At 43.6% G+C, this 22227-nt stretch overlaps 1 protein-coding gene and 1 non-coding gene across 2 annotated transcripts in view; one reads left to right on the top strand and one right to left on the bottom strand.

Moving 5' to 3' along the window:
- Positions 1-22227, top strand: part of TBC1D19 (TBC1 domain family member 19) — a 97675-nt gene that overhangs the window by 1695 nt on the left and 73753 nt on the right. Inside the window, exons 2-6 of the mRNA XM_056855384.1 lie at positions 12431-12503; positions 15776-15821; positions 18821-18896; positions 20395-20469; positions 20654-20717. Coding sequence (XP_056711362.1) covers positions 12431-12503; positions 15776-15821; positions 18821-18896; positions 20395-20469; positions 20654-20717 — 334 coding nt within the window. The remainder of the gene's footprint in view (positions 1-12430; positions 12504-15775; positions 15822-18820; positions 18897-20394; positions 20470-20653; positions 20718-22227) is intronic.
- On the bottom strand, positions 16682-16753 carry TRNAC-GCA (transfer RNA cysteine (anticodon GCA)). Its single transcript has one exon. It is a non-coding gene; the product is annotated as a tRNA-Cys (tRNA).

The following is a 22227-nucleotide window of genomic DNA, read 5'->3' as shown; positions in this document are numbered from 1 at the left end:
TGCCCAAACCACTCTTTCCATGCGTAGAATGTGTGTCTGGCTCCACATTTGCTTGTCCTTAACAACAACTCTGTAGAGAAAGTCAGGCTACTCCTGCCACATTGCAGAGGAGGGGCGGATGCGGAAAGAATAGCTTGTTATCTATATATAGAAGCCTGGAGAGGTGAGATTTGAATTGGGGATTTACTGGCTCACTGTTTAGTCTTTTAGCCTCTGCACCACACTATCACTCCCCCCATCCTTTTCTCTCTCTGTCCTTTCTGGTCTCTCTCTGTCCTTCGTGCCCCATTCACTTCGTCTCATCTTCTCTCTCTTTCATCGGTATATAGGCAGATGCTGTCATGCTGAAAGGTGCTAGAATAGGCTGCAATAGGGCATGTGATATCAGTGACCTTTCTTCCTTGGGAGAGAGCAGTACTTTCCATCTCCACCACCTAATTTCTTCCATTACCTTTATGGGCATGCCAGGAAGGTATTTGGCATTAATTATTTAAGGTTAGTGTATTGACTCTTTCTCAAAGAAACAAAGAGAGGATTTTGTTGAGTGTGCTAAAATATATATATATATATATATATATATATATATATATATATATATATATATATATATATATATATATATATATATATATCCTTTTTGGTGCTTTTGATCATTTGCTTACTCAGAGTTATGCCTGGTCATGCTTGCTCAGAAGAAAGGCCTGGTAATTCTGCTGGATTGTTCCTCCAAACCCTCATCTGTCTATGTTTTGCCCGGCAATCACTCTTTGAGGGATATGATTATAATCCTCATTGTAGGCAATGCTGAGGTGAGGCCAAGAGATTGTGTCTTGCACAGGGGCTGAGGTCATGTCAGCTTAGCTTGATGTTTGTTCTTGAAACTTTAAATCACAGCGGATGTTTTTTCTTTATGTTTAGTTTTACTCTAATGGTTTCCCCTCTAAATGCGTAGAGTCCTAGAGTGGGGTGTCAAACATAGGGCCCGAGGGCTGGATCTGACCCCTTGAGAGCTCTTATCCGGCACCCGAGCCAGCTGAGGCAGCCACCCCTACACTCTTGATCTGGGCTGGTGATGCATGGCCCGGCCCAACCAAGTGATATTTATGTCATATCCAGCCCTCGTAACAATTGAGTTCGACACCCCTGTCTTAAGTTTTGGTGTCCCTCATAAAAGGTCTTCAGGCAGAGGCTGTCTGTCAGGGATACTCTAGCTTTGTATCTCTTGCACTGAGCAGAGGGCTGGACTAGATGACCCACAAAACCCCTTTCAGCATAAATGCCCTAGGTCAATACTGAATACCTCTTCTAATGATGATAAAAGTATGCTGGAAGCTTTTTGCCATGCTTCAAGTTTCACTGATATAACCTAATATCAGTGAATAATATCTGAATAACCTAATGCAAATTTAATTGGATTTAATGTTGATTCTGTCCCTGGCACTTGTTTATAATTTTAAACTAAAATATTGGTCAGTATTCCCAACATGCTTTACACATGCTTTAATATATAGCTCCCTTCTGCCCATAGATCTCTGGCAGACAGTGGCCTCTTTGATAAATGGACTAAATTCTTCATTAAGTTAAAGGCCATTGATAAACTTTAATATTTTCCCTCTGCTTCAGACTATGCGATATTGTTGTTGTTGGCCTGAATATGGTTTCTCTGTCTTCTAGCTCAACCTAGATCTCCCTGGATTTGGATGCATTCTGTACCTTTCTTGTTGCAATGTTTCAGCAAATATTGTAAATGATTGATATTAAACTGTTTGCTGATCTCTTTCCCTGAAAATTTCTGAGCCATATTTCTTTATTTTCTTCTGTTAATCCTAGTTCTAAAAGGAGCCCTGTGGCGCAGAGTGGTAAACTGCAGTACTGCAGTCCAAGCTCTGCTCACGACCTGAGTTCGATCCCAACAGATCGGTTTCAGGTAGCCGGCTCAAGGTTGACTCAGCCTTCCATCCTTCCGAGGTTGGTAAAATGAGTACCCAGCTTGCTGGGGGTAAAGGGAAGATGAATGGGGAAGGCACTGGCAAACCACCCCATAAACATAGTCTGCTAGTTAACGTCGGGATGTGATGTCGCCCCATGGGTCAGGAATGACCTAGTGCTTGCACAGGAGACCTTTACCTTTACCTTTTAAATTCTAGTTCAAGGCTAGCAGTTATCCTCCTTCCCTCGTTTAATTGGTTTGGCGAAATGTATCTTTGCTCTCAAAAGAATGGATGAAGTTGGAGATACAGACTTGGTCATATTTGAAGCCCAATATTATGTGGAAACATGTAATCCAAGCAAATATACTTGTGGTATAACAGATAACAAATTTCATTTCATGTATTTCATGAAACCCTTTCTTTATTAAATTGGCAAAATTGTTGTCCTTGTTTAGTTGTACCTATTGGTAGGTTGTATATATTTGTGTTACAAGGAAGGTGAAGCTAAATGGAACACAGCTCTGAATACATTGACCGGTTTAAGATGTTCTGAAACAACATTTCAGAAAGGCTGTTCTTGTTAGTAAGATGAGCTCATATATGAAATACCTTGTACGTTTCTTTCCATGTATTTAGTTTTAGCTCACTAATGGTCTGCATGCATTTTATGTAATATCTTAACAGATACTGTATATGGTATTGAAGTTATGATATTAAAAATGGTAGGGAAACAGGATCATGCACTTTTTCTTCAATATTTTAATTTTACCAAATATCATTTATTTTATTTATAGCCTGCCTTTTTCACTGAGACTTAAGGCAGATTACATGGTATAAAATAATGCCATCAAACAGCAGTGCAATAGGATTACAGAAATTAGAAACAATGCAAAAAAGCATCAGTCATAAAATGTCTAAGAATACAGAGAATGGAATTCGAGAATTTGTGTGTGTGTGTGTAAAGTGCCGTCAAGTGGCAGCCGACTTATGGCAACCCAGTAGGGTTTTCAAGGCAAGAGCCAGGGTGGTATAGTGGTTAAGAGCAGTGGACTCTAATATGGATAAATGGATTTGATTCCCCACTCCTTCACATGAGTGGTGGACTCTAATCTGGTGAAGTGGGTTGGTATCCCCACTATTACACATGAAACCTGCTGGGTGACCTTGGGCTAGTCACAGCTCTCTTAGAGCTCTCTCAGCCCTACCTACCTCACAAAGTGTTTGTTGTGGGGAGAGAAAGGGAAGGTGATTGTAAACTGCTTTGAGACTCTTTAAAGATAGATAAAATCGGGGTATAAAAACCAATTCTTCTTCTTCTAACAGAGGTGGTTTGCCATTGCCTGCCTCTGCACAACAACCCTGGTATTCCTTGGTGGTCTCCCATCCACTTAATAACCAGGGCTGATTCTGCTTAGCTTCTGAGATCTGACGAGATCAGGCTAGCCTGGGCCATCCAGGTCTGGGCCAGAATTAGAATACAGGCAGTGAAAGCAGCACAATACATATAATGAACAGATAATACATACCATAAACCGTGGCACAATCTACAGTCCTGTTTCCTTTATAAAAGCACCTTCAAGCGCCATTCTGCTGTACTGCAGCCCTATTCCTGTTGTAAAGTCCCCTCCTGAACAATTCTGTTTTACACAGTATGCAGAATGACAGAAATGTGGGAGCCTTCCTGGCCTCCTGAGGTGGGCCCATTCCACAAAGTGGAGGTGTCTCTTCTTTCAGCTGGAGGATTGTTCCCAGAGCTCGAAAGTGTGATTTAATGCTCAAATTAAAGCTAAAAACATTGACCTCAAGGTCATTTAAAATATCTAGCACTTCTAACACTGCTTTGCAAGCAACTTCCCAAAAGCAGCTAATCTTCAAACTTTTTACTTCGTGTTTACTAATACTGGTGTGAACGTAATAGTCCTTTCATTAAAGAAAGTTCTCTAATTCCAGACACTGGAGAACATAGGTTTTAACAGCAACACCCTAGCTATTCTGGGATTGGCTGTAGAGTGGTATAGTATAGCCCGATCTCATTGGCTCTCATAAGCTAAGCAGGGTCAGTACTTGGAAGGGTCTGTCTACTAGGTTGATACCTTCACACATAGTATATGAGAGACATATACTAACCAGTATTACAACTAGAACCAATCTGACCAGATGTTTGAGTAATTGGTGATAGATTTTACAACCTATACACATGCCTGGTTGGGTTTGAACTGTTTGTATATGTATTTTTTTGTTGTTGTAAATGTGTGCACGTTACACATGTGTTTTAATTAACCACTGATGAAGGCCCAATAGGCCGAAACGTGTTTGGTATGTGGTTACAGTTATCAACCCTAGGAAACGCCATTGTGCTATTTTAATGTTTTTAAATATTTTTAACCTTTACATAGCGCTTCTAATAAATTATATTTTATATACGTATGTATATGTTTTCTTTCTACCCAACCTCGGGTACCCACTTCTGTTTACAGGTTGGGTTTTATTCCCCTCTTTTTTCTTCCAAAATTTGAGAACTCCTCAATAGACCCAAGACTATACCTTCTCATCTGCACACTGTATGAAAGGAATTATCTAAAAATAAGATATACTTCTCAAGGCCATCTTTCACGCAGGATCCAACTAGGAAAAGGAGTCAAGCAGGGCTGTATCTTGGCCCCTTTACTTTTTAACTTCTATATTACACCCTGGCGCAACAACTAAGGAACCCAAGCTACCACCCACCAAAGCTGGCTAATAGAATGATTCCTGTCCTATTTTATGTGTATGATACAGTCATCTTGTCCTACTCACAAGTGGGCCTCAGAATAGCCCTCCGTGCCTTCACCTTATACTGTCAGGAAGAGAAATTCACAATGAGCTCCAATGCAGAGTTTTGATAATTCAGATGGGGAAAATGCGCATCAGGAGAGCGGCAAATCCAAGGCAAAACCTCCCATGCATAAATGGCCACAGAGTTGGAAGGGGCCATTCAGGCAGGCTATCTAGTCCAACCCCCTGCTTAATGCAGGATCAGCCTAGAGCATCCCTAAAACCGTGCAGGGTTTTGCTCTCCCCACCCTTCAACTTTGGCTAGTGTTTGCTAGAACATGCGTTTGAGCTGAGCCCTGACAGTAAAAATATGAAGCACTCATGATCTCCGTGCATATGTAAACACCCAGAATAGTAGTAATAATTTTTGGATAGGCTTCAGATGTGGGTGCACGCATTAGTTTCCAGGTTGTTTTCTCTTAAGGTGGATGCAGACTAATGCAAAAAGCGGATTCAGGTTCACTTTGCATCTTTTTCTATCACTCGTCGTCAGGGTTATGGAAAAGCTAAATGGAAGTAAGAACTCCTTTAGAGGAAATGAACACACTCTCAAAACAAGCCATCGAATCCAAGTCATTTAACTTGTTGCATTTTGACCTTTGCAAAAAGGATAAAAATTGCAGAGCTCTTTGGGCGTGATAATTGACAGAAGTTCCATCAGCACTGAACTGGCAATTCCGTGTGTGTGGTTTTTGTTGGTTTTGACCCCAAACTACAATGACTCCCCCCCCCCTTTTCCGCACATGTTTTGCCCCCTGAAGAACTAGCTTTGATTTTTCCTCAGCTTCTCTCTGGCTTTTTTACAAGCACTTTTACTCTGAGGTTTTTCCTCAAGCTGATTCTGAGTAGGCTTCACTCAACGTACAGAAATGCTCTGGGTTTTTTCCCCCACTGCCTATTGACACCCCCACGCCCACATCCAACCTCCCCAATTAATTCCATGCCCCCCTGCAAACTTCCAGTTCCCCTCTGCCTGGGGCTTCCTTGCTCCTTAATTTCTATTTTTTTTAAACGTGTAAGATCAGTGATCGAATGCTGAGGAATCTGCCTGCCTGTAGCAAGGCTTTTCTGGTTAGCCTCACTTCAATGAAACTGACCAGAAAGCCATGCTACCCTGAAACTGACCAGAAATAGAAGGCACAGGTATTTTCATGAGCTTCTCTGCTATCTGGTCAGTTTCATGGTTGCATCACTTTCTGGTCAGTTTTTTTAAAACAGCAATAAAATATTGCTAAATCACTGGAGCGTTAAAGCAATAGTTTTAGCAGGTTCTCTGTACTCCCAGCTTTCATTACAAAAAGTAAGTAGTCCATTCCCTCGCAGAAATATAAGGAAAAAGGAAGTCTAGAGATTTACTTTTTTTAAAAAAAATTAAAGCTGGGAATTCAGAGAACCTGCTAAGACTGTTGCTTCAATGCTCCAGTGATCTAGTGATATTTTATTGCCATTTTTAAAAAAGGAAAAGAAATCACTCGTCTTCAGGTTGGCGGGGAGGAGACTCCAACCTTTTACATACTATTTAAAATGGCACCAGTTAACACTCAAGAGCCATTTTCTTTAGCGTTCTGTTCCCCAACTCTTCCACATGTGTGTTCACCTTCCCCTCAGCATACTATCACTAAACTTGTCCTTTAAAAACAAAACAAAACAAAAAGGTGGAAGCCGCTTGCTCCAGCCGCTCTGTAGGGGAGTCTGCTTCTGTTAATTGCTATTACTTGTTGAAAGAGTTTTGCTTCACTTATTATTTAAATTGGCTCCGGTTAATGCAGGGTTGGGAGCCACTTTGTTGAGCGTTCTCATCTCTTACCCTTCCACCCTGTGCAGCTCATCCAATCGCTAAACAGAGTGACAGTGACAACAGTTTTGGGGGAGGAGAAAATGTCTCTAGCGTTTCTGCACAGTAGCACTATACTCCATGTGCAAAAAATGTAAAGGGGGAGTTGGCTCTATGATGCCAGCGGTGACGGTCAACACCCTTGCTGGATGTTTCTGTTTATTTGGCCATGTCTGGAAGGAATACACTGACTCCACAGCAGAAGAGATTCAGAGAAAAGGGCATGCATGCGGAAAGATTTTCCCAAGCCGATTTAAATGCTTGAGATCGACTTCCGAGAAAAGCAGGAGTAAGTTGTGCATGTGGAGTAGGCCAGACTTTTTTGTCTTGGGAAATCTGGGCCACCACCTATTTGTCAGCAGCCATTTCTAACTGCATGTGACAACCAGGAACAATATTAATGATGTGTTCTAGTATTTCTTCAGCTGTGCTAATTAGTATTTGTTTTCTTGAGTGAATGAATTCTCATATCAGCAAAAATCAATTGTGTTATTCTTTATCTCAGTTTTTAATACCACTGTTTATTTTATTTTTTTACCGTCAAGGCACAGCTGACTTATGTCGGCCCCATGGGGTTTTCAAGGCAAGAGATGTTTGGAGGTGGATTGCCATTGCTGCCTCCATGTCACAACTCTGGTGTTCCTTGGAGGTCTCCCATCCACATACTAGCCGGGGTCAGGGCTGAGAGTGTGTGACTGGCCCAAGGCCACCCAGCAAGCTTCCAAGGTGTGTGTGGGGATTAGAACCTGGGTTTCTCAGGTCCTAGTCCAAAACCTTAACCACCACAACACTCTGGCTCTCAGTACCACTTTACAGACGTTTTATTGTTTTTTTCAGTGTTTTAATGGAGATCCACTTTGAGCCTTTTTGAGAAAGGTGGCAGTGCTGTAAAATAAATTTATTTGTTGATAAATAAGCTTAATTCAAGTCGATTTATTGCAGGTTTTTTGCGTAAACTATTCTGTACCCCCCTTTTTTCCCTCTCTTTCTTGCATCTCTTTGAATGCTGATATTGGTACAGGAGGAAAGATCTGGCGATGAGTTCCATTCTCTGCTTATTCAACAGAGGGGCAGTTCTAATGCTCTCTGCACTGCCTTAGTGTTTGAAACATTCTAAATAGGTGCAAAATAGTGCCTTGATCTTTCAACTCTACTTAGAATATTTTGAAAACTTAGTTAATACAGGACCTCTGTACATTTTCTAGGAGCTGGGCACTCAGGTTGGTAAATTGTTGTACTAGGCAGTTTGGAGCAATCATAGAGTTGGAAGGGACCACCAGGATCATCTAGTCCAACCCCCTGCACAATGCTGGAAATTCACAACAACCTCCCACCATACCCTCAGTGTCCCTCCATGCCCTGAAGATAGCCCCAAAAACCCTCCAGGATACCTGGCCAATCTGGGCTGGAGGAAAATTGCTTCCTGACATCAAAGTGGCGATCGGCAGAGAGCCAAACACGAGAGCCAAATACTGACGCAACCCTTCCTGCCCTCCCTCTCATGATCAAGGAAGGGGAATGAATTCCTTGCATCTGGTTTCATCCTGGAAAGTGCCAGGCACATATCAGTACTGCAGCTGCTGTGCTTTTTTTTTTTTTTTTTTTTTTGAGGGGGGGAGGATGTCTGAAGAACTGAGTCATAAAATTATGTGTATTTGTTTCCTTGATTCCCCACTTGTCTTCCCAATGGGCATATTAAGAGGCATACAGCATACTCTTCCTTTTGTCCCCACAATATGCCTGTGAGGTAGGTTGGGCTGAAAGTGTGTGAGTAGCCCAAGGTCACCCATGGGACCCAACTCAAAGTGCATGTCTTAACTAAATTTAGCTCTGGGGCTAGCACAGTTAGGGAGCATTGAAGTAGCCAGCTTATTTTTAGTGACAGCTTGACAGAGTATTACTGTCAGGATGCTTCCATGTCAGTGTCCTTGTTATGCTACTTCACTCCTCTTCAGTTTGGTCCATTACTGATTTGGCATATATTAACTGTTCATATGCTAATTCACTTTTCCTGGAATTGCAAACACTCTTCGTCATAGCAACAATTGAAAGAAAAAATGAGGAACTGTACAAGGGGAGGGGCTGTGGCTCAGTGGTAGAGCATCTGCTTGGCATGCAGAAGGTCCCAGTTTCAATCCCCGACATCTCCAGTTAAAGGGACTAGGCAGGTAGGTGATGTGAAAGACCCCTGCCTGAGACCCTGGAGAGCTGCTGCCCGTCTGAGAAGACAATATTGACTTTGATGGACCAAAGGTCTGATTCAGTATAAGGCAGTTTCATGTGTTCAAGATGTTAGAGAACGCCGTGCTTAAAGTTTGCTGAAGAGAAATTGACCAATGACATTAACAAGATGATTCACAGTGGGTAGCCATGTTAGTCTGTCTGCAGTAGTAGAAAAGAGCAAGAGTCCAGTAGCACCTTAAAGACTAACAAAAATATTTTCTGGCAGGGTATGAGCTTTCGTGAGCCACAGCTCACTTCTTCAGATACAGCTAGAATGTGAATACATCTGTCTTTAAGTAGATGTCTTTAACAAGATGTTTAGTTATCCAGTGGGTGTCTTCCTGCAAGGATACGAATTCACTGGATTGCCGAGCAAAATGCCCCAGACAGTGCAGAACCGTGGATCTCTGTTATAAGCCATTTTGAGCTCTGTCAAGAAGAAAGGCAGCTAATACATGTTTTAAAATGAGAGCCAGCATGGCATAGTGGTTAAGAGCGGCGGACTCTATCTGGAGAACCGGGTTGGTTTCCTTGCTCCTTCACCTGAAGCCTGCTGGGTGACTTTGGGCCAGTCACAGTTCTCTCCGAACTCAGTCACACCTACCTCATAAGGTATCTGGTGTGGGGAGGGGAAGGGAAGGCTGCTTTGAGACTTTTTAAGCGTAGGAAAAAGCAGGGTATAAAAACCAACTCCTCCTTCTAAATAAATGAATAGAAAGCAAGGCAGTTTAAGACCTTTTTGAGACATGGCTTAAAAGCTTGCATTGCTTTAAACCGGTGAAAGCATTTGCCTGAAGTGATTAAACAACACTGACCGTATCACATACCATGCATGGTGTACTTCATTTGCTACTTGCATGAATATCAGTAGGAGACAACAGCATGATGTAATGTACCCTTAAAGAGATATTATTAAAAAAAAACTCGAAGCGTCAAAATTGACCCCCCGTTCTCGCATTGAACTATAGGAGTTCTACCTGATCTGAGACCTTCCAACAGGGCTAGTGTCAGGGACCAGTTCTTTACCCAGCAGAGCGCCCAACACTGACCAGAGATACTTCTTCCTTCCTCTCCAAACTTGGAATGGGAGATTGCCCCAGAGAGTCCCTTGCAGTGCTAGTTTCAAGTGGGGCTCTGGAGGACATCTTGCCCAGCCCACTTCTAAAGGGGAACTGACCCTGCCCTGTAAGCCAACCAACAAGGCAGAACAGACTAGTATGAGGGATTTAATAACCGTTCTGCTTGGAGCTGTTAAAAATAGAGGGATTGTCAGGCACCTAGAGATGTAAAATTACCGGAAATTTTGAAGCCATGGGGGGGGGGGGCTTTTTTCCTTGCCCCCCCCCCCCCCACGAATAAAACAAACATTTTGGGGGAATTCAAATATATGCAATGCTTACTGTCCTATCAAACCTAAATTAATTTTGCTTTAACAACATCAAATGCATCATTTATAACTTAGCATATAAAATTGCAATGTTTGACATATTTATGTAATTTAAAATTTATAAATGCCTTAGTTTTGTACAAGCAAACTTGCAAATATACCCAATACTTGAGAGAAGATTGTAAGCTGATGCACCCTCTGCTATCTTAGTTTATGCACCTTAATTTTTGCTGTCTGGTTTGAGAGAGTTAATTTCTTAAAGACATTTTCAGTTTTCCTCTGAGGCTTTGGTGCAGTTTCTGCCCCACTTCCTTCTCATTATTTTTCTCCCTCCGGTAAGGTAGGGCAATAATCTACCTGTTACCCAGTCTTGTGGGTATATATGTCACAGTGGTTTGAGGGTGTGGTGAAGCAGTGAACCACACCAGGTTGAAAGGACAACAGAAGGCATGCAACTGTTGGGAAGCAATGGAAGCCTTACATGCTCCCCTCGTGAAGATTATTCTAGATGCAGAAATGCATCTTGGATTTAACAGTTGCATATGTCTACAGCATGCCCACCTTGTCTTCAAAAGCATTTCACTCATTCGAAAAGAGTAAATATCATAGAAGTTTTTTTCTGTACTCCTCGAAATTTTGAAGTTTATTATCAAAAAAATTGAAAAAAGGGGCCTTGAAGAAAACAACACTTTTTCCGTTTTTCCCCAGGCCTACACATCTCTACAAGCACCTGGTAAGCCTCAGTATGTGGCTGATTGACTGCATTCACCTTGGCAGTTCACAATTTGTGCAGGCCTTTTTTAATGCAAGTAGTGGCATGTTAATTTCTGAAACCTTCGTACTGTTTATTAGTCAGTGCATTTTATTTTTTCAAGCCAAACGTTTATTCCCCTATGGAACTATAAAAAGGCTACATGCGGTGTGTGTGTGTGTGTGTGGGGGGGCGCTGGTTCGATTTGGGAGGATTTGGATAAGAATAGCTGGTTTCAATAGGCCTCAAGACTATTGATGAGAGAAATAGAGCATCCCTTTATTAACTGTTGTAATGATGAACTGGAAATGTAGATACTGAGAAGAATGCAATGTTTGTGAGAGATGTGCTGATTGCTGTGAGCTTCAGGAGATAGTAAGGACGGCCACTAGATGATCTATAGTAGCCTCATCTGCTTTGTAGACTGGCTTTCAGTGGCCTTAAAGGAAAAGGAAGTCCCCTATGCAAGCACGGGGTCATTACTGACCCATGAGGTGACGTCACCTGCAGTCTGTGTTTATGGGGTGGTTTGCCATTGCCTTCCCCAGTTGTGTACACTTTACCCCCAGCAAGCTGGGTACTCATTTTACTGATCTCGGAAGGATGGAAGGCTGAGTTGACCTTGAGCCTGAAACCGACTTCCTTCGGGATTGAACTCAGGTTGTGAGCAGAGCTTTGACTGCAGCACTGCAGCTTACCGCTCTGTGCCATGGGGCTCTTAGCGGCCTTAGACTGGAGTAACTCTGCATAGGGTAGCACAGAACTATATGGTACACAGCTGCAGTATGTATTCATATCCTGCAGCCACTGTAAACATGATGCACTGCATGGAGTGTGGTGTGAAGGGAGTAGAGTTGGGGTGAAAATCTAGCAGGCTGGGGAACGGTTAAACACGTCCTCCCACTGCCTCCCCTCTGATTCTCCAGCAGTGCAAACCTCCACCACCTCCTTACACCGCAGTGCAGATGAGAGGCCATTGCCTGGAGCCTCCGTTCAAGGACATCCCGTTCCAGTCTGCAGAACATTCAGTTCCAGTCTGTATGTGATTACTGTTCTGAGAACCACACCAATTATTAAAAATGGACCATAATCCTGCCGTTGTTTATCTGATCCCATTTATTTAAGAGATACTGAGAGCTCTGAAGGACTGACGTGGATGTAGCCTCATAGGTGTACACTTAATGGAGACTCATGATAGCCCCATTACTTGGAGCCAAAGGACAGGGCAACTACTTGCAGGCATCTAATGGGACTCTGGGCTTTGTTCTCAAACAGCTCCTCACTTTCCAAACGAGGAAGATTTTCAAACTTGATGTGTGATTTACCAAAAGGCATTTTGGTAACTTGAGTATATTTGAAGTCTTATTTTTTTTCCCATGACAAGAGCAACACCTTTCCATTGAAAGATGGAATCCTGTACATGTGCCTTTCCTGCATGGTTTTAAAAGAATGTTTATGTTCCTGACTTCCTTTTTTGTTTTTCACATTAGCTCAGTCTACACAGACCGGAGATTAAGTTAGAATCCCTGAAGGAAGATATTAAGGGATTTCTGAAGACATCAGGTTTGTAATCTTTCCTTCATTACATTTTAAGATATTCATTCTTTCTGGTGAATGCTTGGGCCTCATCCGCCTGTTTAAAGCTTGCTTTATTCCTATCTTGTTTATCAGTTCACTGGTGTGACAAGCTCACTTGATTTAGTGCCAGCTGCTTATACCAAGATTAATCATTTGTGGCAATTAAAAACTTAAAACCTCTAAAATCATAGAGTTAGAAGGTACCTCCAAGGTCATCTACTCCAACCCCCTGCACAATGCAGGAAATTCACAACTACCTCCCCCACACCCCCCCCCCGCAGTGACCCCTAATTCATACCCAGAAGATGGTAATAAAAACCCTCCAGGATCCCTGGCCAATCTGGCCTGGAGGAAAATTGCTTCCTGACCCCAAAGTGGCAATCAGCATTTCCCTGGGCATGTAAGAGAGGGCCATGAGAGCCAAACATTGTCACAACCCTTCCTGCCCTCCCTCTCATGATCTGCCCAAATTCACAGAATCAGTACTGCTGACAGTACTGGCCATCTAGCCTCTGCTGAAAAGCCTCCAAAGAAGGAGAGCCCACCACCTCCCGAGGAAGCCTGTTCCACTGAGGAACCACTCTAACTGCCAGAAAGTTCTTCCTAATGTTTAACCAGAAACCCTTTTGATTTAATTTAAACCCATTGGTTCTGGTCCAATTTTCTGGGGCAACAGAAAACAACCCCCCTTTCTGATTGACAACTAGTTGCCAGGTGGTGACTGTTATTTTCTATATGTGACTTAAGAAAGTGGTTATTTACAAGTCCACTTCAACACTAAGAAATTTTTTGAGATCCTTTCTTCTTCTTTGTCAGTGAAGTGGTGAGCATTTGCACTTTTCACTTTCAACTACAAATGTGGACTGATGTTACAGAATGCTTGTATGGAATTCAAAACTAAACAGGCACCCTCTGAACAGAGAAAACTGGTATGTAAGGGGCAATTATTTTAGCTCCTGAGGGTCTACTCCCTCTTTCTTACTGTTCTTTTGACTCCAAGGTCTTGAACAGATCAAGATCCAGCCCTCTTGCAAGCCATCACCACAACTGAGTGTTTTAACGACTGCTAAGGTAGTTTTCGGATCCTCATCCACAAAGAAATCTGGACAATTCTTTGAGATGGCAACATTCACATAATATGTTAAGAAGGGAGGACAAATACCTTTCTCTCAAATCAGACCAGATTTCACACTCCAATAAAATATGTTCCAAGGACTCAAGCTGACCAGATCCACATTTACAAACTCTGTCCGAATAGGCTATGCCTGTGAATCAGGTGAGGGAAAAGAATTTAACCGAGTGAGCCTAAATGCTCTTCTATAATGAGGGATCGTTCATATCCTTGCAATCAAATCCTAACCCCTGGAGTCTATTCTTAACAATCTCCTTCCATGGCCGCACACAAGGGTCTTAATAAGATTCAAAATCCCTTTCCATGCATTGGAGCTTTGTTTTGCTTTAACTTCAGTGCCCATGCCACGGGCTTCCAGTGATTTCTGGGCCAATTCAACTCTGAGAGCAATACCCGAAACATAGCATGTTACACAGCCGAGGTCTGCCATCTCCCCCCGCCATGCTTGTTCTCTGTAGAGAGGGAATGTTGTTGTGTGAGGAAGCTTTCTGTCACATGCCTGAAATCCCAGCTGCAGGCTTCCACCTCGATGAGAACTAGGCCTTCAAAACTAATGGGCAGGGCTAGGGTGAACATTGCATGTCTCCAGCCACATGCTTCTTCCAACAGAATGGCATTTCTGTTTGCTGGAGCTGGGGCAGCAATTTCTGCTGATTCCCCCACTCCCATTGTATAACCCCATTCCCCCACATGGTTCTCTAGGCCCAAAAATTGTGGGTATGAGTGAGGGGGTGATCAGTGGACTACAGAAAGAGGGATAAGTGGGAAAGTCCTGCTCCTTAAAGTCCACCGTTGCATTTGGCCTCTCTACAGACTGTGGGCCATGTTTGGCCTCTTGCTGAGTGAATGCACCAGAGAAAGTGTGCCATACAATCATAGAATCATAGAGTTGGAAGGAACCACCAGTGTCGTCTAGTCCAACCTCCTGCGCAATGCAGGAAATTCACAACTACCTCCCCCCACACCCCCAGTAACCCCTACTCCATGCCCAGAAGATGGCTAAGATGCCCTCCCTCTCATGATCTGCCTAAGATAATAGAATCAGCATTGATGAGAGATGGCCATCTAGCCTCTGCTTGAAAACCTTCCGGGAAGGAGAGCTTACCACTTCCTGAGGATCCACTCTAACTGTTAGAAAATTCTTCCTAATGTCTAGAGGGAAACTCTTTTGATTTAATTTCAACCCGTTGGTTCTGGTCCAGCCTTCTGGGGCAACAGAAAACAACTCGCTACCACCCTCTATATGACAGCCCTTCAAGTACTTGAAGATGGTTATCATATCACCTCTCAGTCTTCTCCTCTTCAGGCTAAACATACCCAGCTCCTTCAACCTTTCCTCATAGGACTTGGTCTCTAGACCCCTCACCATCTTTGTTGCCCTCCTCTGGACAAGTTCCAGCTTGTCTACATCTTTCTCCTTGCCAAGGCTTCTTCTGAAGATTTCTGCTGCTCAAAGCATTTATCCAATGACAAGGCAGAGAATTACCAAGAGCTGGGTTTCCAGATTGGTGTATGTGTGTGGGGGAATCAGATTTTGGAAGCTGAGTGCACAAGCACAGTTTCTGGGCGTTTTAGGATCCGGTGATGTTGTGATGGATGGGAAGGCAGGGGTTATGTGGCAGATGTGTAGGTGCTTTTTGTTAATTCAGCTTGCATAACTAGATGCATACTTTTCCAGCAAGGCCCTCTTAAGTTATCTAGCACAGAGAGCATTAGGGCTTAGCTGCTGCTGTGCCATGAAATCTCTGCTGTACCTAGGTCTTGGGGCCCTGGCATTCTCACTGGAAGCATGTTCACTTGGAACTAAATTCCACAGATTCCAGGGCCTTGTTCTTGGAGCATTGCGACTGTGCTCGTCAGCCGGCTGGGGCATTCTCAGCAAGAGTGTTGGGGCTGCTAATCTGCTGTCCACAAAACGCGTGCTGTGGAGGAGCGCCATTGAACAGTTTGGGAGCCAAATAGATTGTGTCTCTGGAGTGCTTTTAGGAGTGGATTCTACTTACTTTGGATTCTGCTTACTTCAAAGGTTCATCTGCCTAAGTGCACTTAGGGAGGTTTGCCATTTGATGGCATTTTTATCGCATGAGTTCTAACCTCTATTTTTTGTAACCTTTTGTTTTACCAGGATGGGAAAAGAAGCTGCAAAACGCTGTTTATAGTGAACTCAGTGTGTAAGTTTGTGTGTGTTTTTTTTTTTTTGGTCTGCATTTTTCTGTGATAGATTAAATATTTTTCGTCTTAATGTGTGCATGCAATATTGGTAACGTTGCTTAATGTTTGCTTCAAAGAAAGCCAGTCTAATACTTTTGCCAATTGGCAGTGTGCTGTAAATTTTGCTTGTCTGTAGAGGAGAACAGCACAAAAGAAAAAAAAAGTAACAAAGACATACTGCATAGTTTGTTTTTTAATCTTTTCCTAGTGGACATAAGGCTGGTCTCTGATTTGATAGGTTTTGGTGAAGCCTTGCTGTAAATGTAATATCAATTAAAACTGTCTTTAGCCCGTTGTCCTCTAGATTCAGTAGCTGAAATTGGTCCACTCCGTGGCTTTTATTTATGTTTACCAGTGGTAGCAGCACTTGGGGTTCCCTTCCAGATAGCTAGAATCCCTCTCAGTAGTAAATGACCAGATATTTCAGCATTATTCCTCATTTAGTACTGGAAGGACTTTCAGGAAGTGCCCAGCCCAGCCAAGATACCTGGGGACGGGAAGTTTGAATACTGAGAACATGGTGGGGTATCCTGGTCTCCAGGTGGGAGGCGTCCCAGTACCTGCAGGGTCCGACAAGCAGGGGTTCTCAGGTCACAGCCCAAAACTTACAGTTGAGGGTCCGATAATACAGTCAATGGCAAAATTATACGACGCCCAGGGTCAGGGTCCATATTCCAAAGACAGAGTCACATGAAGCTGCCTTACACTGAATCAGACCCTTGGTCCATCAAAGTCAGTATTGTCTGCTCAGACCAGCAGCGGCTCTCCAGGGTCTCAGGCAGAGGTCTTTCACATCACCTACTTGCCTAGTCCCTTTAACTGGAGATGCCTGGGATTGAACCTAGGACCTTCTGCATTGCAAGCAGATGCTCTACCATTGAGCCACAGCCCCTCCTTGGAAAGCAGTCCAAGGGTCAAGTAATGATAATGGATCAGGTATATCAGGCAACCCTTGGTGTAGTCAGCAAGACTGCAGACAAGTTCTCTGCAGCCTAGTATAGGGGGTTTCCCTACAGGTGCCACTGATTCCCGCATTAGGCTCTTCCCTACAAGCTGACTCAGCACCTTTACTCATGAGGAGTACTGGGGTCCAGTTCCTGTGATGACTTATCAGTCTCTTCCAGCGTGTCCTTAGCAGAGGGGAGGCTGTGAGCTGCCAGGCATGCACCCCTGTGCCTGGTCCAGGCCTCAGCCCTAGCCCTTCGCCTCCTTTGCTCCTGGGGTGCTTTGGGAGACCGGGGCAGGTCTGGTCACAGATGGGTCCCTGCTAGGGCCTCCAGGCCTGAGGAACCTGCTGGCTCAGGGGGCAGCATCTGTGTGGGCTCAGGGTCCCTTCTGGAAGGCCCTGAGACCCTGGCCTCACAGGAAGGGTCTGCCAGGGCCGGGCTTGGGGATGGGTTGCTCTCTTTCCCTGATGAGGACTCATCCTCCCATGCTACACAAGGGCAGAGCATCCGCTTGGCATTCAGAAGGTCCCAGGTTCAATCCCCAGGTTCAATACTGACTTTGACTGACCAAGGGTCTGATTCAGTATAAGGTAACGTCATGTGTCCATGACACTTGGAGGGGTTTGGCTTCCTTTGCAGTTAGACTGGGAAAGATCCCAGGCTAGAGAAGTTGGCCAGCTCTGATGCAGGCGAATGACCTGATGCTAGAACCTCACGGGCCAGAAAATGCCGGTTAGGAATGTTCCGAGCCCCACAGCATAGTGATGTCCTAGGACTTGATGCCTGCGTTGCTGAGACCCAATTCCAGCACAGCTCCAGCACAGTGTTTTCGTGTTAGGTGTTAAATGTCTTAACTGCCGCCACCCTTGTTTTTGTGTAATAAGCAAATTCAGATGTGATGGAAAGGAAGTGAGTTCTGAGTCATGGAAGCGGGAATACAATTTCTAGTCTTTAAGGTGTGCTGGACTCCTGTGTTATTTTGCTATAATGGATTAATGAGACTATCCCTCTCAGATTTGAGGGATTATTATCTGTATTCAAATAGGCAGTGCTGTCCGTGGGATCCAAATAGCCACATACATATCGGCACTTTTCTAGTTCTCTTTCTGCCCCTGAAAAGTCACACTGCAAAACAGTCTTCAGTGAAACAGGAGGTTCTTAGGCATAAAAACAGAGGTGTAAATCCTTGCACGTGTGGGGACAGTGTGTACTCAAGAGATATGTGGTGTTCTCTTAACCCAATTGCTTTATATGGTAGTTCCATATCTCATGGTTAAAATGGTGAAGGTGGTCCCCTGTGCAAGAACTGGGTGGGTACTGACCCATGGGGTGACGTCACATCACGACGTTTACTAGGCAGACTCTGTTTACAGGGTGGTTTGCCATTGCCTTCCACAGTTGTCTACGCTTTACCTCCAGGAAGCTGGGTACTCATTTTACTGACCTTAGAAGGATAGAAGGCTGAGTCAACCTTGAGCTGGCTTCCTGAAACTGACTTCCGTCGGGATTGAACTCAGGTTGTGAGTAGAGCTTGCAGTACTGCAGCTTACCACTCTGCTCCACAGGTTACCTTGGTGAAAAGTGCTGTTAAGTCACAGCCTACTTAAGTGACCCTCGTAGGGTTTTTAAGGCAAAAGACCTTCAGAGGTGGTTTGCCATTGCCTGCCTCTGCATACTGGTTTTGATCTTCCTTGGTGGTCTTCCATCCAAATGCTAACCAAGGCTGGCCCTGTTTAGTTTCTGAGATCTGATGAGATTGGGCTAGCCTGGGCCATCCAGGTCAGAGAGAGTACTGCTTAATAATTCTAATAAATTCATTTTCTACACCTTTTAGTGCAGAGATAAGTATAGGATTTGATTGATTGACTTGGACATTTCCCAGTGCTGGTAGCCATGGATTATTATTTTTTTGTTTGGCAAGATATCTGATTATATTATCTCTGAAAATGATTGTGGTGATGAGGAACAATTTTATCATCACTTGTGATTTCTCTCTCTCTCTTTCTCTCAAGGTACCCTTCACCATGCCATCCGTTAGCACCTCCTGAACACATAAAGGAATCTTTGGCTTACATGAGGAAAGCCCAGGTTGGCTGTGATTAAATTTAACTGTTTGTTAATGCAGTATGTGTTGGAGGAAGAGCCACTTAAGTTGGAGGGTGGATTCACCACACTGTTTGTTCCGTTTTAGTTCGATGTTTTGCTTCCCATAGCCCTTTCTGGTTCTGTGCCTAATTGCTTAGACTAGGGGTGTCGAAATCAATTGTTACGAGGGCCAGATATGACATGAATGTCACGTGGTCAGGCCGGGCCATGCCTCGCCAGCCCACATCAAGAGTGGGGTGTGTGTGGCTGGCTCGTGGTCCGGATAAGACCAAATCCGACCTGCGAGCCTTATGTTTGACACCCCTGGCTTAGACACTTGAGTCTATGGCCGGGCGTATTTTTATTTATTTATTTATTTCTCCCTTAAAAAGGTAAAGGTCCCCTGTGCAAGCACCAGGTCATTCCTGACCCATGGGGAGACGTCACATCCCGACGTTTTCTAGGCAGACTTTGTTTGCGGGGTGGTTTGCCAGTGCCTTCCCCAGTCATCTTCCCTTTACCCCCAGCAAGCTGGGTACTCATTTGACCGACCTCGGAAGGATGGAAGGCTGAGTCGACCTTGAGCCGGCTACCTGAAACCGACTTCTGTCGGGATCGAACTCATTGTAAATTTCTCCCTTACAATTTGATTAATGTACATTACCACCATTGGGCCAGATAGACACTCTTCAGCATGCTTTGTTTGGCTGTGACCTGCTCAGCGAGTCTAGGGATAGATGGATCTGTGAATCTTTTATCCGTGAATCTGCCCCTAGATTGGAGAATTTGAGGATTATTTTAGCAGGGGTGGATTTTAATATTACATTGGCTGTTACCAAATTTATTTCCCAGACAATTAAGATTAAAAAGTATTAATTTCTTTATGGATCTGTTAGTTACTTTTTCTTATTTTGATCTTAGTGTGACGTTGTTCAGGGCCGAATTGGCCATGTGAGCAATATCATTAAAGTAAGCATTACCACCATTGGTGAGATCATATTATTTCTCATCTTCAGTGCCCCCATAACCCCTATAGCTAATATGGGATAAGAGACTCCCGCTGATGCTTGCCCTGAGTTCATTTGTCTAAAGTGCTGTCAAGTCACAGCTGAATAATGGCAACTCTGCAAGGCCCGCAAGCTAATCGAGGCAGCCCCCCCCCCATTCTTGATCTGGGCTGGCGAGGCATGGCCTGGCCTGGCCCGACCAAATCACATTTATGTCATATCCAGCCTTCGTTACAACTGAGTTTGACACCCCTGCCGTAAGGGGTTTTCAAATAAGTACAGACAAGGGGAAAGGGTTAAGCATCTACTTCCCCCCCCCCGGGTTAGGCTTCTGCTCAAGATTTCAGCCTACCACATCTCCTTTTGGGTTAACTTGGGGAAAACATTGGGCAAAAGATAATTTGATACACTACCAAGGCTCAACGGGAAATACGCAAAGTTTCAAATCCTAAGGGAAAAATGGAAACGTTGTAAGTTTATGTCCTCTGTTGCAGGGAAACTGGGAAAAACGCATCCTGAAGAGTCTCAATAGTATGTGCACAGAACTCGGCATTCCGTTAGCACAGAAGGTAGGCTTATCAACCCCTTTTCCAGTGAATGTAATGCTCAGGCAAGACTAACCATAGTTTAACATGGGGGAGGTTTTTTATAAGTCATACACAGCATGTTACTAAACACTACCAAGCAGAGACTGGTATACCCAAGTCTTTGATTGTTTTGTTGAACCACACACCTTGCTTTTATGGTCCACAGAGATCAGTGAATGAGCAGAATGAACTTCTAAATAAATGGAATGAAATGGGAACAGATGAGCCAGGTATGTAAATTTTTTGCTTTAGGCATCGTTAAATCGTATAGATATTTAGAGCCATGTATGCATGCGTAAGCATATAACAGGTTACAATTTGATATATGATCCCAACAAGGAGGTCTACTGGTTGGGTGGAAGGACTGACCCAGGCATGGAGGTGTCTCCTGTTCTGGTTGGGGTTGCCCTGCCCCACTAAAGAAGCAGGCTCAAAGCTCGGTGATTCTGTTGGATAAACTAGTAGTAGCAGTGGCATTTCACCAGCTTTGGTGGGTGAGTCAGCTTTCCTGGGCAATCACATAGATATGTAGAGTCTTGTATGTACCTGTGTACGTGTAAGCATATAACGGGTTACAATTTGAAATATAATCCCATGCATGTCCTGGTAATACCTAATGAGATCACTTCTGCTCTTGAAGATTATATGGAAGCTACAGTAGGTGCAGAATGCTGTGGCAAGAATGCTGACTGGATTGAGACGTAGGGACCATTATAACTTCAGTCTTGTCCCATCTACACTAGCTCCAATTTGCTTCTGGGTCCAATTCAAGGTGCTGGTATTGACCTTTAGTTACACCTGCAAAATAAGTGGCGTAGCCCCATGAAACTCAGTGGGTGAGTTTCACGGGGATTTTTTAAAAGTGTATTTGTAAATTTTATTTACAGCCGGGGAAGCCTCTCGGGAGGTGCTGCGGTTGCGCCGTTCCTGGCCGAACTACCCCTCCTTCAGGATTGTGCTGCCCACCTTTGTGAACCACTTTCACTTTAGATAATGTTTCCATGATGCTATACTTTAACTGGATATGAACTGTGCTTTCAGTGTGCATTGATCTGGCTGTGCAAAAGGGAGAGAGGATTTTAACCTTTGCTAGACAGAAATATTTGTGTGACGTAGTGTGTTAATTTTGCACCTTCCAATTTATTGAACATGTAGCAGGCATATCAGATTGATAAATATTTAACAAAATTGCCACTTAGCCTTTTAATGGAGTTCGGTAGCAATTAGATTATGTACTTAGAAACTCTGGATATTAACAGTGCTATCCTAAGTGCCACGTTCTTCTAAGCCCATAAAAGTCATTGGGTTTAGAAGAGTGTAACTCTGATTTTGTGTAAATTTAATTTTTCCCCAGAGGAACTTCCCCATCTGGTGCAAACTCTTGTGGTTGGGACTGTAGAGGTTAAGGATGCGTTCTCCTGTGTTGTGGGGAATACAGGACAAGGTGCACTAAATCAGGGCCTCTTAAACTTTTTCCACTTGCAACGCCTTTTCGCTTGATAAATTTTTACATATATATATTTTACCTATATATAGGTATATAAAATAGGTATACAAATCAAACATAATAAATTATAAAGAAATTTATTTAAAAACAATTTAAAACAGAAACCTTTTACTGTTGCCAAATTTTTCATGATCCCCACATTCAGTTACGCAACCCCCTATGGGGTTGTGACCCACAGTTTATGAAGCTTTGGACTAAATAACTGTTTTAGCTCTGGTGTGGTGGTACAAAAT

This window comes from Euleptes europaea, chromosome 9 (genome assembly GCF_029931775.1).
Source record: "Euleptes europaea isolate rEulEur1 chromosome 9, rEulEur1.hap1, whole genome shotgun sequence".
NCBI lineage: Eukaryota > Metazoa > Chordata > Lepidosauria > Squamata > Sphaerodactylidae > Euleptes > Euleptes europaea.
The sequence above is the reverse complement of the archived record's forward strand: the minus strand, read 5'-3'. Positions and strand labels throughout refer to the sequence as shown.